Genomic DNA, 15,056 nt, shown 5'->3' on the forward strand with positions numbered 1-15,056 from the left:
TAACTATCTGATCAGAAACTTTATATAAATGACACAGCTATGCTGAAAAGAACAACACCCTTGGATAGGCAAGCACGAGTTAAATTGACAGAGAAACATTTTGCATTATTAACCAGCCCAGTTGACCGCTGACATCAGTTGCTCATCTGCTCGCATTGGCTGTTAGTTCTAGTTGATGGATAAGTGGTTACAAATCATGTCACCTTAACCGTGTAATTGAAGAAGTTTGCAGATCTCATGAATCGCTTGAAACCGTCAGTCTCTTTTGTGGCGACAGTGAAAACCAAGAGATTTTCTGCAGAAAACAACAAAAACGGTGAGTTTGTAACAGGGAACACCAATTTACAGCCCACATGTTCCCCATTGTAATCCAGCCAATGACTCACAACACACACCCTCCCCACAGTAACATAGTCTATCTCAAACTCACACCCTCCCCACTGTAACACAGAGACTCACTCACAACCCACACCCTCCCCACTGTAACACAGAGACTCACTCACAACCCACACCCTCCCCACTGTAACACAGAGACTCACTCACAACCCACACCCTCCCCACTGTAACACAGAGACTCACTCACAACCCACACCCTCCCCACTGTAACACAGAGACTCACTCACAACCCACAACCTCCCCACTGTAACACAGAGACTCACTCACAACACACACCCTCCCCACAGTAACATAGTCTATCTCAAACTCACACCCTCCCCACAGTAACATAGTCTATCTCACAACCCACACCCTCCCCACTGTAACACAGAGAATAACTCACAAACCACACCCTCCCCACTGTAACATAGCCTACCTCACAACGCACACCATCCCCACTGTAACACAGAGAATAACTTACAAACCACACCCTCCCCACTGTAACATAGCCTACCTCACAACGCACACCCTCCCCACTGTAAGACATAGTCTACCTCACAACGCACACCCTCCCCACTGTAACACAGAGACTCACTCACAACCCACACCCTCCCCACTGTAACAGAGACTCACTCACAACCCACACCCTCCCCACTGTAACACAGACACTCACTCACAACCCACACCCTCCCCACTGTAACACAGACACTAACTCAAAACCAACACCCTCCCCACTGTAAGCCAGAGTCTAACTCACAACACCCACCCTCCCCACATCCCACACCCTCCCCACAACCTCCCAATGTAACACAGAGACTAACTCACAACGCACACCCTCCCCACTGTAACAGAGACTAACTCACAACACACACCCTCCCCACTGTAACAGAGACTAACTCACAACGCACACCCTCCCCCCTCTAACACAGAGACTAACTCACAACCCACACCCTCCCCAGTGTAACATAGTCTACCTCACAACCCACACCCTCCCCATTGTAACACAGAGACTAGCTCACAACCCACACCCTCCCCACTATAACACGGAGACTAACTCACAACCCACACCCTCCCCAGTGTAACATAGTCTACCTCACAACCCACACCCTCCCCCCTGTAACACGGAGACTAACTCACAACCCACACCCTCCCCACTGTAACACAGAGACTAACTCATAACGCACACCCTCCCCACTGTAACACAGAGACTAACTCATAACGCACACCCTCCCCCCTGTAACACAGAGACTAACCCACACCCTCCCCAGTGTAACATAGTCTACCTCACAACCCACACCCTCCCCACTGTAACACAGAGACTCACTCACAACCCACACCCTCCCCGCTGTAACATAGCCTACCTCACAACCCACACCCTCCCCACTGTAACAGAGACTAACTCACAACACACACCCTCCCCACTGTAACAGAGACTAACTCACAACACACACCCTCCCCACTGTAACACAGAGACTAACTCACAACCCACACCCTCCCCACTGTAACACAGAGACTAACTCACAACCCACACCCTCCCCACTGGAACACAGAGACTCACTCACAACCCACACCCTCCCCGCTGTAACATAGCCTATCTCACAACCCACACCCTCCCCACTGTAACACAGAGACGAACCCAAAACCCACACCCTCCCCACTGTAAGCCAGTGTCTAACTCACAACCCACACCCTCCCCACATCCCACACCCTCCCCACAACCCACACCCTCCCAATGTAACACAGGGGCTAACTCACAACGCACACCCTCCCCACTGTAACAGAGACTAACTCACAACACACACCCTCCCCACTGTAACAGAGACTAACTCACAACACACACCCTCCCCACTGTAACAGAGACTAACTCACAGTGCACACCCTCCCCACTGTAACATAGTCTTCCTCACAACGCACACCCTCCCCACTGTAACAGAGACTAACTCACAACGCACACCCTCCCCACTGTAACAGAGACTAACTCACAACGCACACCCTCCCCACTGTAAGACATAGTCTACCTCACAACTCACACCCTCCCCACTGTAAGGAATAGCCTACCTCACAACCCACACCCTCCCCACTGTAACATAGTCTACCTCACAACGCACACCCTCCCCACTGTAACAGAGACTAACTCACAACGCACACCCTCCCCACTGTAACAGAGACTAACTCACAACACACACCCTCCCCACTGTAACACAGAGACTAACTCACAATGCACACCCTCCCCCCTGTAACACAGAGACTAACTCACAACCCACACCCTCCCCACTGTAACATAGTCTACCTCACAACGCACACCCTCCCCACTGTAACAGAGACTAACTCACAACGCACACCCTCCCCACTGTAACAGAGACTAACTCACAACACACACCCTCCCCACTGTAACACAGAGACTAACTCACAATGCACACCCTCCCCCCTGTAACACAGAGACTAACTCACAACCCACACCCTCCCCACTGTAACATAGTCTACCTCACAACGCACACCCTCCCCACTGTAACATAGTCTACCTCACAACGCACACCCTCCCCACTGTAAGTTAGTCTACCTCACAGTGCACACCCTCCTCACTGTAAGACGTAGTCTACCTCACAACGCGCACCCTCCCCACTGTAAGATATAGTCTACCTCACAACACACACCCTCCCCACTGGAACACAGAGACTAACTCACACCCTCCCCACTGTAACCCAGAGACTAACTCACACCCTCCCCACTGTAACCCAGAGTCTAACTCAGAACCCACACCTTCCCCACTGCCCACACCCTCCCCACTGCCCACACCCTCCCCACTGTGATCCAGAGTCTAACTCACAACCCACTCCCTACCCACATTCTCCCCACAACCCACACCCGCCCAATGTAACTCAGAGACTAACTCACAACCCACACCCTCCCCACTGTAAGACATAGTCTACCTCACAACTCACACCCTCCCCACTGTAAGGAATAGCCTACCTCACAACCCACACCCTCCCCACTGTAACATAGTCTACCTCACAACGCACACCCTCCCCACTGTAACAGAGACTAACTCACAACGCACACCCTCCCCACTGTAACAGAGACTAACTCACAACACACACCCTCCCCACTGTAACACAGAGACTAACTCACAATGCACACCCTCCCCCCTGTAACACAGAGACTAACTCACAACCCACACCCTCCCCACTGTAACATAGTCTACCTCACAACGCACACCCTCCCCACTGTAACAGAGACTAACTCACAACGCACACCCTCCCCACTGTAACAGAGACTAACTCACAACACACACCCTCCCCACTGTAACACAGAGACTAACTCACAATGCACACCCTCCCCACTGTAACACAGAGACTAACTCACAATGCACACCCCCTCCCACTGTAACACAGAGACTACCTCACAACGCACACCCTCCCCACTGTAACATAGTCTACCTCACAACGCACACCCTCCCCACTGTAACATAGTCTACCTCACAACGCACACCCTCCCCACTGTAAGTTAGTCTACCCTCACAACGCACACCCTCCCCACTGTAAGTTAGTCTACCTCACAGGGCACACCCTCCCCACTGTAAGACGTAGTCTACCTCACAACTCGCACCCTCCCCACTGTAAGACTAGTCTCCCACAACCCACAACACACACCCCTCCCCACTGACACAGACTAACCACGACAACTCCCCCCTCCCCACTGTAACCCAGAGACTAACTCACACCCTCCCCACTGTAACCCAGAGTCTAACTCAGAACCCACACCTTCCCCACTGCCCACACCCTCCCCCACTGCCCACACCCCTCCCCACTGTGATCCAGAGTCTAACTCACAACCCACTCCCTACCCACATTCTCCCACAACCCACACCCGCCCAATGTAACTCAGAGACTAACTCAACCCACACCCTCCCCACTGTAACACAGAGACTAACTCACAACCCACACCCTCCCCATTGTAACAGTCTAACTCACACCACCCCCCACCACTGTAACCCAGAGTCTAACTCACCCTCCCCACTGCCCACACCCTCCCCATTCCAGAGTCTAACTCACAACGCACACCCTCCCTGCATCCCACACCCTCCCCACAACCCACACCCTCCCCACAGCCCACACCTTCCCAATGTAACCCAGAGACTAACTGACAACCCATGCCCTCCCACTGTAATCCAGAGTCTAACTCACAACCCACACCCTCCCCAAACTAACCTGCATACCTTTGGATACGAAGAGGGCAATTTTAACATGGCCAATCCACCTAACTGCAGATCTTTGGACTTTTAAATCCAAATCTTTCAAAACGATCAGTTTGTTAAATTCCGTTGCTTCCAAAACCATTCAAGCAAGACTGATGAGTGCAATATGATAGCAAGCTCGTGAAGTGCCCACAGGCCCACTCCAGAGCAATTCGGTGAGTAATTATTTAAATAGGAAACACTGCCAGTTTCATGTCTCTTAGTCAGATTGGTAGGCAGCCTTGGATCATGAGAGCTACAGGAGTTGCAGACTTGGCAGCACCGTGGTCCAATGGCTAGCACACAGTGTGGAGTTTGCACATCCTCGCAGTGTCGGCATGGGTTTCCTCCGGATGCTCCGGTTTCCTTCCACAGTCCAAAGATTTGCAGGTTGGGTGGATTGGCTATGCTAAATTGCCTTAGTGTTCAAAGATGTGCAGGCTAGGTGGACTTACAGGGATAGGGTGGGAGGAATGGCCTGGGCAGGGTGCTCTTTCAGAGGGTTGGGCAGACTCGATGGGCCGGGCAGACTCGATGGGCCGAATGGCTTCCTTCTGCACTGGAGGGATTCTATTGATTCGGTGGAATGGAAATCTACAGGACTGCTCAGCTTGTGATCCTAACCTCCCATCAAACGAAAACAGGTGATATGCTGTAAACCGTAAATCACTCAATTTATTAGAGATCTCCGCGCCCAGCAGCCCAGTCACACTGACTCTTTCCAACTTTGTTCTCCTTCCATCTCAAACAATATTCTCACCCCTTCTCCAAAACTACACCGAAACACCTGGGACTGCTGGAGGGAGTTTGGGGGCAAGTGGCCTCCAGATCTCGGGTTAATCAGCTGGTGGAGGGCAAATGCCATTATTTTAAATTAAACGCAGGGGCAGAGTTTTAAAGAATGTTCCGCCGGTGTGTCACATTCCAACCACAGTGTGGGAGAGTTGAGTAAAAGTGGACTCGCAGTGAGGGGAGGGAGTCTGGGCGAGTGAGTGGGAAGGGGCGTCCTGGATGTTCCCTGCAGCTCCACTCCAACACGGTCCCTCCCTTTCCACCCCTCAGCCTTTTGGGAAACTGCTCCCCCCTCCCCCATTCCTTCCACGTCAGCACCTCCACCCATCCCCCGCTCTCCCAAAACCTGGAACTGGCCGCAAATGTAATATAAAATAAATTCAGGTCAGGAGAAGATAAACTTTCCGGCGCTGCACCCACATCGCCTTTTGCTGCAGATCCCATTCTCCAGAGTATCAGGTCACTGCTGTCTCAATTTATTGCCTCTTCCTGCACCCCCTCGGCCTGCATTTAATCTCTGTGGGCCTCGGGGCGGGCTCTCTCCTCTTCACCCCCTCCCAGATTCTGCCATTTATCTCCCTCCAGCGCCCTCCCCTTTCACCCCATCCCCGGCTGATTCCTCTCAACATCCCGAACGGTCATCTACCAACCCCCTCATCTCCCCCAGCAACCCCCTCATCTCCCCCAGCAACCCCCTCATCTCCCCCAGCAACCCCCTCATCTCCCCCAGCAACCCCCTCATCTCCCCCAGCAACCCCCTCATCTCCCCCAGCAACCCCCTCATCTTCACCACACCCATTTCCTTCAACCCCCTCATCTGCATTCTCAAGCCCCTCCATCTCCCCCAGCCCTCTTGTCTCCCACAACCCTCTTGTCGCCCCAAACCCCTCATCTCCCCAACATTTCCCCAACCCCTTCCTCTCCCCAACCCCCCTCCACCCTACCATTTCCCCTGCCCCCTCCTCCTCTCCCTGCTCCCTCTTCTCCCTGCCCCCTCCTCCTCCTCTGTCTGTCCCCTCCTCCGAACACCCCCACCTCTCTTCAGAAACCCCCTCCTCCGAACCACTCATCCCCCACCCACCCTCTCCCCGACCCTCTGCCCATTCTCTCCATCCCTCTGCCACTCTCCTCTACCTCTCCCCCTCTCCCTACACCTACATACTGTACCCCTCCACCCCCTCTGCCCCGCCCCTCCACCCCCTCTGCCCGCCCCTCCACCCCCTCTGCCCGCCCCTCCACCCCCTCTGCCCGCCCCTCCACCCCCTCTGCCCGCCCCTCCACCCCCTCTGCCCGCCCCTCCACCCCCTCTGCCCGCCCCTCCACCCCCTCTGCCCGCCCCTCCACCCCCTCTGCCCGCCCCTCCACCCCCTCTGCCCGCCCCTCCACCCCCTCTGCCCGCCCTCCACCCCCTCTGCCCGCCCCTCCACCCCCCTCTGCCCGCCCCTCCACCCCCTCTGCCCGCCCCTCCACCCCCTCTGCCCGCCCCTCCACCCCCTCTGCCCGCCCCTCCACCCCCTCTGCCCGCCCCTCCACCCCCTCTGCCCGTCCCTCCACCCCCTCTGCCCCGCCCCTCCACCCCCTCTGCCCGCCCCTCCACCCCCTCTGCCCGCCCCTCCTCCCCCTCTGCCCGCCCCTCCACCCCCTCTGCCCGCCCCTCCACCCCTCCACCCCCTCTGCCCCGCCCCTCCACCCCCTCTGCCCGCCCCTCCACCCCCTCTGCCCGCCCCTCCACCCCCCCTGCCCACCCCTCCACCCCCTCTGCCCGCCCCTCCACCCCCTCTGCCCGCCCCTCCACCCCCTCTGCCCGCCCCTCCACCCCCTCTGCCCGCCCCTCCACCCCCTCTGCCCGCCCCTCCACCCCCTCTGCCCGCCCCTCCACCCCTCTGCCCGCCCCTCCACCCCCTCTGCCCGCCCCTCCACCCCCTCTGCCCGCCCCTCCACCCCCTCTGCCCGCCCCCTCCACCCGCCCCCTCCACCCCCTCTGCCCACCCCCTCCACCCCCTCACCCTACACCTCCTCACCCCCGCCCCCTCCACCCCCTCACCCCGCCCCCTCCACCCCCTCACCCCGCCCCCTCCACCCCCTCACCCGCCCCCTCCACCCCCTCCACCCCCTCACCCCGCCCCCTCCACCCCCTCACCCCGCCCCCTCCACCCCCCTCACCCCGCCCCCTCCACCCCCTCACCCCGCCCCTCCACCCCCTCTGCCCGCCCCCTCCACCCCCTCTGCCCGCCCCCTCCACCCCCTCTGCCCGCCCCCTCCACCCCCTCTGCCTGCCCCCTCCACCCCCTCTGCTCCCTCACCCCTCTCTCACCCCCTCTCCCTACCCCCCTCCCACCCCCCTCCACCCCTCTCCCTACCCCCTCTCCCCTACCCCCGCTCCACCCCCTCTCCCTACCCCCCTCCACCCCTCTCCCTACCCCCTCCACCCCCTCTCCCTACCCCCTCCACCCCGCTCCCTACCCCTCCACCCCCGCTCCTACCCCCTCCACCCGCTCCCTACCCCCTCCACCCCGTCTCCTACCCCCTCCACCCCCGCTCCCTACCCCCCTCCACCCCCGCTCCCTACCCCCTCCACCTCCGCTCCCTACCCCCTCCACCCCGCTCCCTACCCCCTCCACCCGCCCTCCCCCCTCCACCCCGCTCCCTACCCCCTCCACCCCCGCTCCCTACCCCCTCCACCCCCGCTCCCTACCCCCTCCACCCCGCTCCCTACCCCCTCCACCCCCGCTCCCTACCCCCTCCACCCCCGTCCCTACCCCCTCCACCCCCGCTCCTACCCCCTCCACCCCCTCTCCCTACCCCCTCCACCCCCTCTCCCTACCCCCTCCACCCCCTCTCCCTACCCCCTCCACCCCCTCTCCCTACCCCCTCCACCCCCTCTCCCTACCCCTCCCCCCTCTCCCTACCCCCTCCACCCCCTCTCCCTACCCCTCCACCCCCTCTCCCTACCCCCTCCACCCCCTCTCCCTACCCCCTCCACCCCCTCTCCTACCCCCTCCAGCCCCCTCTCCCTACCCCCTCCAGCCCTCTCCCTACCCCCTCCACCCCCTCTCCCTACCCCCTCCACCCCCTCTCCCTACCCCCTCCACCCACTCTCCCTACCCCCTCCACCCCCTCTCCCTACCCCCCTCCACCCCCTCTCCCTACCCCCTCCACCCCTCTCCCTACCCCCTCCACCCCCTCTCCCTACCCCCTCCACCCCCTCTCCCTACCCCTCCATCCCCTCTCCCTACCCCCTCCACCCCCTCTCCCTACCCCCTCCACCCCTCTCCCTACCCCCTCCACCCCCCTCTCCCCTACCCCCTCCACCCCCTCACCCTACCCGCCTCCACCCTCCCCCCCTCCTCCCTACCCCCTCCATACCGCTTCCTACCCCCTCCATCCCGCTCCCTACCCCCTCCAACCCCGCTCCCTACCCCCTCCACCCCCACTCCCTACCCCCTCCACCCCCACTCCCTACCCCTTCCACCCCCACTCCCTACCCCCTTCCACCCCCACTCCCTACCCATTCCACCCCCTCTCCATAGCCCTTTCTCCCTAATCCTTTATCCCCACCTACACCTACCCTTTGCTTCCTCCCTGTTCCCTTTCATCTAGTCTCTTCCCCTTCAACCTACTCTCCCCCCCACCCACTCTTCCCCCCCCCACCCACTCTTTCCCCCCCCACCCACCCTTTCCCCCCCCCACCCACTCTTTTCCCCCCCCCCACCCACTCTTTCCCCCCCCACCCACTCTTTCCCCCCCACCCACTCTTTCCCCCCCACCCACTCTTTCCCCCCCACCACTCTTCCCCCCACCCACTCTTCCCCCCCCACCCACTCTTTCCCCCCCACCCACTCTTCCCCCCCCACCCACTCTTCCCCCCCCCACCCACTCTTTCCCCCCCCACCCACTCTTTTCCCCCCCCCACCCACTCTTTCCCCCCCCCACCCACTCTTTCCCCCCCCCCCCTTCCCCCCACCCACTCTTTCCCCCCCCACCCACTCTTTCCCCCCCCACCCACTCTTTCCCCCCCCACCCACTCTTTCGCCCCCCACCCACTCTTTCCCCCCCCCACCCACTCTTTCCCCCCCCACCACTCTTTCCCCCCCCACCCACTCTTTCCCCCCCACCCACTCTTTCCCCCCCCCACCCACTCTTTCCCCCCCCACCCACTCTTTCCCCCCCACCCACTCTCCCACCCTCTTCCCCCCCCACCCACTCTTTCCCCCCCCACCCACTCTTTCCCCCCCCCACCCACTCTTCCCCCCCCCACCCACTCTTTCCCCCCCCCACCCACTCTTCCCCCCCCACCCACTCTTCCCCCCCCACCCACTCTCCCCCCCCCCTCTTCCCCCCACCCCCACCACTCTCTCCCCCCCACCCCACCCTCTCACCCTCTCCCCCCCACCCACCACTCTCTCCCCCCCCACCCCACCACTCTCTCCCCCCCCCACCCCACCACTCTCCCCCCCCCACCCCACCACTCTCTCCCCCCCCCACCCCACACTCTCTCCCCCCCCCACCCCACCACTCTCTCCCCCCCCACCCCACCACTCTCTCCCCCCCACCCCACCACTCTCCCCCCCCCACCCCACCACTCTCTCCCCCCCCACCCCACCACTCTCTCCCCCCCCACCCCCACCACTCTCTCCCCCCCCACCCCACCACTCTCTCCCCCCCCCACCCCACCACTCTCTCCCCCCCCACCACTCTCTTCCCCCCACCACTCTCTTCCCCCTCTCTCCACCCCCCCTCACCCCCCTCTCCCTCCCCCCACCCCCCTCTCCTCCCCCCACCCCCCTCTCCCCCCCACCCCCCTCACCCCCCCCCACCCCACCCCCCTCACCCCCCCCCCACCACACCCCACCCTCTCCCCCCCTCACCCCCCTCTCCCCCCCCTCACCCCCCTCTCCCCCCCCTCACCCCCCCTCTCCCCCCCCCACCCTCTCCCCCCCCCCACCCCCCCCACCCTCTCCCCCCCCCCACCCCCCCCACCCTCTCCCCCCCCCACCCCCACCCTCTCCCCCCCCCCCACCCCCACCCTCTCCCCCCCCCACCCCCCCCTCTACCCCCCCCCTCTCCCGCCCCCCCCCACCCTCCCCCCCACCCTCTCCCCCCCCACCCCCCCCACCCTCTCCCCCCCCCACCCCCCCCACCCTCTCCCCCCCCCCACCCCCCCCCACCCTCTCCCCCCCCCCACCCCCCCCACCATCTCCCCCCCCCACCCCCCCCCCCTCTCCCCCCCCCCACCCCCCCCACCCCCTCCCTCCCCCCCCACCCCCCCCCACCCTCTCCCCCCCCCCACCCCCCCCACCCTCTCCCCCCCCCACCCCCCCACCCTCTCCCCCCCCCCCCCCCACCCTCTCCCCCCCCCACCCCCCCCACCCTCTCCCCCCCACCCCCCCCCACCCTCTCCCCCCCCACCCCCCACCCTCTCCCCCCCCCACCCCGCCCACCCTCTCCCCCCCCACCCCGCCCACCCTCTCCCCCCCCTCTCCCCCCCCACCCCCCCCACCCTCTCCCCCCCCACCCCCCCCCACCCTCTCCCCCCCCACCCCCCCCACCCCCCCACCCTCTCCCCCCCCCACCCCCCCCACCCCCCCACCCTCTCCCCCCCCACCCCCCCCACCCTCTCCCCCCCACCCCCCCACCCTCTCCCCCCCCACCCCCCCCCCACCCCCCCCACCCTCTCACCCCCTCTCCCCCCCACCCCCCACCCCTCTCCCCCCCCCACCCCCCCTCACCCCCTCTCCCCCCCCCCTCACCCCCTCTCCCCCCCCACCTCACCCCCTCTCCCCCCCCACCCCCCTCTCCCCCCCCACCCCCCCTCCTCCCCCCCAACCCCCCTCCCCCCCCACCCCCCCTCTCCCCCCCACCCCCCTCTCTCTCCCCCACCCCCCTCTCTCTCCCCCACCCCCCTCTCTCTCCCCCCACCCCCCTCTCTCTCCCCCCCCACCCCCCCTCTCTCTCCCCCCACCCACCCCCCTCTCTCTCCCCCCCACCCCCTCCTCTCCCCCCACCCCCCTCTCTCTCCCCCCACCCCCCTCTCCCCCCACCCCCCTCTCTCTCCCCCCACCCCCCTCTCTCTCCCCCACCCCCTCTCTCTCCCCCACCCCCCTCTCTCTCCCCCCACCCCCCCCTCTCTCTCCCCCCACCCCCCTCTCTCTCCCCCCACCCCCCTCTCACTCCCCACCCCCACCCCTCTCCACTCTCCACCCTCCACCTCTCCCCCCACCCCACTCTCCCCCCCACCCACCCCCTCTCCCCCCCCCACCCCACTCCACTCTCCCCCCTCCACTCTCCCCCCCCCACCCCACCCCCTCTTCCCCCCCCCACCCCACTCCACTCTCCCCCCCCCCCACCCCACTCTCCCCCCCCCCACCCCACCCCCCTCTTCCCCGCCCACCCCACCCCCCCTCTTCCCCCCCCACCCCCACTCTCCCCCCCACCCACCCCCCCTCTCCCCTCCCCCCACCCCCTCTCTCTCCCCCCACCCCCCTCTCTCTCCCCCCCACCCCCCCTCTCTCTCCCCCCACCCCCCCTCTCTCTCCCCCCACCCCCCTCTCTCTCCCCCCACCCCCCTCTCTCTCCCCCCACCCCCCTCTCTCTCCCCCCACCCCACCCCACTCTGCCCCCCCCCCACCCCACCCCACTCTCCCCCCCCCACCCCACCCCACTCTCCCCCCCCCCACCCCACCCTCCCCCCCCCACCCCACCCTCCCCCCCCCACCCCACCCCACTCTCCCCCCCCCACCCCACCCTCCCCCCCCCACCCCACCACACTCTCCCCCCCCCACCCCACCCTCCCCCCCCCACCCCACCACACTCTCCCCCCCCCCACCCCACCCCACCCCTCTCCCCCCCCCACCCCACCCCACTCTCCCCCCCCCCACCCCACTCTCTCCCCCCCCACCCCACTCTCCCCCCCCCACCCCACTCTCTCCCCCCCCCACCCCACTCTCCCCCCCACCCCACCCCACTCTCCCCCCCACCCCACCCCACTCTCCCCCCCCCCCCACCCCACCCCACTCTCCCCCACCCCACCCCACCCCCCCCCACCCCACCCCACTCTCCCCCCCCCACCCCACTCTCCCCCCCCCACCCCACTCTCCCCCCCCCCACCCCACTCTCCCCCCCCCCACCCCACTCTCCCCCCCCCCACCCCACTCTCCCCCCCCCCACCCCCACCCCACTCTCCCCCCCCCCCCACCCCACCCCACTCTCCCCCCCCCCACCCCACCCCACCCCACCCCACTCTCCCCCCCCCCACCCCACCCCACCCCACTCTCCCCCCCCCACCCCACCCCACTCTCCCCCCCCCCACCCCACCCCACTCTCCCCCCCCCCCCACCCCACCCCACTCTCCCCCCCCCCCCACCCCACCCCACTCTCCCCCCCCCCACCCCACCCCACTCTCCCCCCCCCCCCCCACCCCACCCCACTCTTTCCCCCCCCCCCACCCCACTCTCTCCCCCGAGCGTCTGCTATCCCTCCCAAAGATCCTCGCCCCTCCTGGAATTACCTTTCGGGACGGGATTTTTCCGACTTTCACTTTTACAATCAGACAATTGGAAAAATAAATTCAGCGTCAAGATCGGCAGTAGCAGACTCAGCGAGCAAACTCTGAGAGTACAATCCATGGCAGCCTCCGTGTTTCTTTCTGCACTAACTCCCTCAGCCCTTTCTCCTCACTTTCCTCGTTACAACTTAGATTGCTCAGAGATACAGCATCATCTTCTACAGGCCGGCGCGTCACTTTAAAAAGGCCAGCCCCTCTTCCCAGGCTCAATTCTGTTACTGCCCCCCACCCCCCAACTCACGTACGCACAGTCCGTGCACAGAGTGACTGAACACACACTATGTTCACATATAGGAAAAGCGAATTTGTCCTAATCCCTCTGTTCAGTCAAGTGCTGATGCTTCCCAGCATTATCCAGTGACCCCTGAAGCAGAGGCGAAACCAATCAGTCAGGGTTCTTGTTTCTGATCACTGCCCAGTGATCCCTAGGTTACAGTGAGTAGAAATCAGCCAGGGCTCCTGCTCCTGATCAATGTCAGATCCCTAGTAAGAAGTCTTACAACACCAGATTAAAGTCCAGTTTAGGTTTGTTTCGAATCACTAGCTTTCGGAGCACATCTCCTTCATTAGGTGAGTGAAGATGTAGGTTCCACAAACACATATATAGACAAAGTCAATGATACTTTGAATGCGGGTCTTTGCAGGTAATTAGGTCTTTACAGGTCCAGACAGTGTGACTGAGAGAGGGATAATCACAGATTTAAGAGTGTGAATTATCTCAAACCAGGGCAGTTGGTAGGATTTTGCAAGCCCAGGCTAGATGGTGGAGGGTGAACGTAATGAGACATGAATCCAAGGTCCCGGTTGAGGCCGTACTCATGCGTGCGGAACTTGGCTGTTATTTCTGCTCGGCGATTCTGCGTTGTCACGTGTCCTGAAGGCTGCCTTGGAGAACTCTCACCCGAAGATCAGAGATTGAATGCCATTGACTGCTGAAGAATTCTCCGACTGGAAGGGAACATTCCTGCCTGGTGATTGTCGCATGGTGTCTGTTCATCCGTTGTCGCAGCATCTGCATGGTCTCATCAATGTACCACGTCTCAGGACATGCTTTCCTGCAGCGTATGAGGTAGACACTGTTGGCCGAGTCACACGAGTATGTACCGCGTACCTGGTGGGTGGTGTTCTCACGTATAATGGTGGTACCCATGTCGATGATCTGGCACGTCTTGCAGTGGATGCCATGGCAGGGTTATATGGTGTCGTGGTCACTGTTCTCCTGAAGGCTGGGTAGTTTGCTGCAAACAATGGTTTGTTTGGGGTTGCGGGGATGGCCTTAGCAAGATGTTCATCTTCATCGATGACATGTTGAAGGCTGCGAAGAAGGTGCTGTAGTTACTCCGCTCTGGGGAAGTACTGGACGACGAAGGGTACTCTGTTGGTGGTGTCCCGTGTTTGTCTTCTGAGGAGGTTGGTGCGGTTTTTTTTGCTGTGGCGCATTGGAACTGTTGATTGATGAGTCGAGCGCCATATCCCGTCCTTACGAAGGCGTCTTTCAGCGTCTGTAGATGTCTGTTACATTCCTCCTCGTCTGAACAGATCCTGTGCATATGGAGTGCTTGTCCATAGGGGATGACTTCTTTAATGTGTTTACAGTGGAAGCTGGAGAAGTGGAGCATCATTAGGTTGTCCGTGGGCTTGTGGTAAAGTGAAGTGCTAATGTGAACGTCCTTGATGAAGATGCATGTGTCCAAGCATGCAACCAATTCTGGAGAGTAGTCCATGGTGAGTCTCATGGTGGGATGGAACTTATTGATGTCATTGTATAGTCATTTCAGTGATTCTTCGCCATGGGTCCAAAGGAAAAAAATGTCATTGATGTATCTGGTGTACAGCGTCAGTTGAAGTTTCTGTGTGGTGAAGAGGTCTTGTTCAAACTTGTGCATGAAGATGTTGGCATATTGAGGTGTAAATTTGGTCCCCATGGCTGTTGCATCTGTCTGAATAAAGAACTCGTTGTCGAAGGTGAAGACATTGTGACCCAGGATGAAGCGGATGAGTTGTACAATTGCATCCGGAGATTGGCAGTTGTGGGTGTTGAATACTGAGACTGTTGCAGCAATGCCATTGTCATGGGGGATGCTGGTGTAG

At 62.2% G+C, this 15,056-nt stretch overlaps 1 protein-coding gene across 3 annotated transcripts in view; it reads right to left on the reverse strand.

Annotated features, from left to right (window-relative positions):
- The window catches only part of plod1a (procollagen-lysine, 2-oxoglutarate 5-dioxygenase 1a), a 46,846-nt gene extending 33,556 nt beyond the window's left edge, over positions 1 to 13,290 (reverse strand). Inside the window, exons 1-2 of one of the 3 annotated variants that reach the window (XM_072478175.1) lie at positions 12,909 to 13,290; positions 204 to 295 (exon numbers count right to left, since the gene is read on the reverse strand). In XM_072478175.1, the coding sequence (XP_072334276.1) occupies positions 204 to 295; positions 12,909 to 13,026 (210 nt within the window). In that variant the 5' untranslated portion in view covers positions 13,027 to 13,290. The remainder of the gene's footprint in view (positions 1 to 203; positions 296 to 12,908) is intronic. The other 2 variants (XM_072478177.1, XM_072478176.1) reach the window with 2 other exon arrangements.
- Between the last annotated feature and the right edge of the window lie 1,766 nt (positions 13,291 to 15,056).

Source organism: Scyliorhinus torazame, chromosome 16 (genome assembly GCF_047496885.1).
Source record: "Scyliorhinus torazame isolate Kashiwa2021f chromosome 16, sScyTor2.1, whole genome shotgun sequence".
In the NCBI taxonomy this organism is placed as follows: Eukaryota; Metazoa; Chordata; class Chondrichthyes; order Carcharhiniformes; family Scyliorhinidae; genus Scyliorhinus; species Scyliorhinus torazame.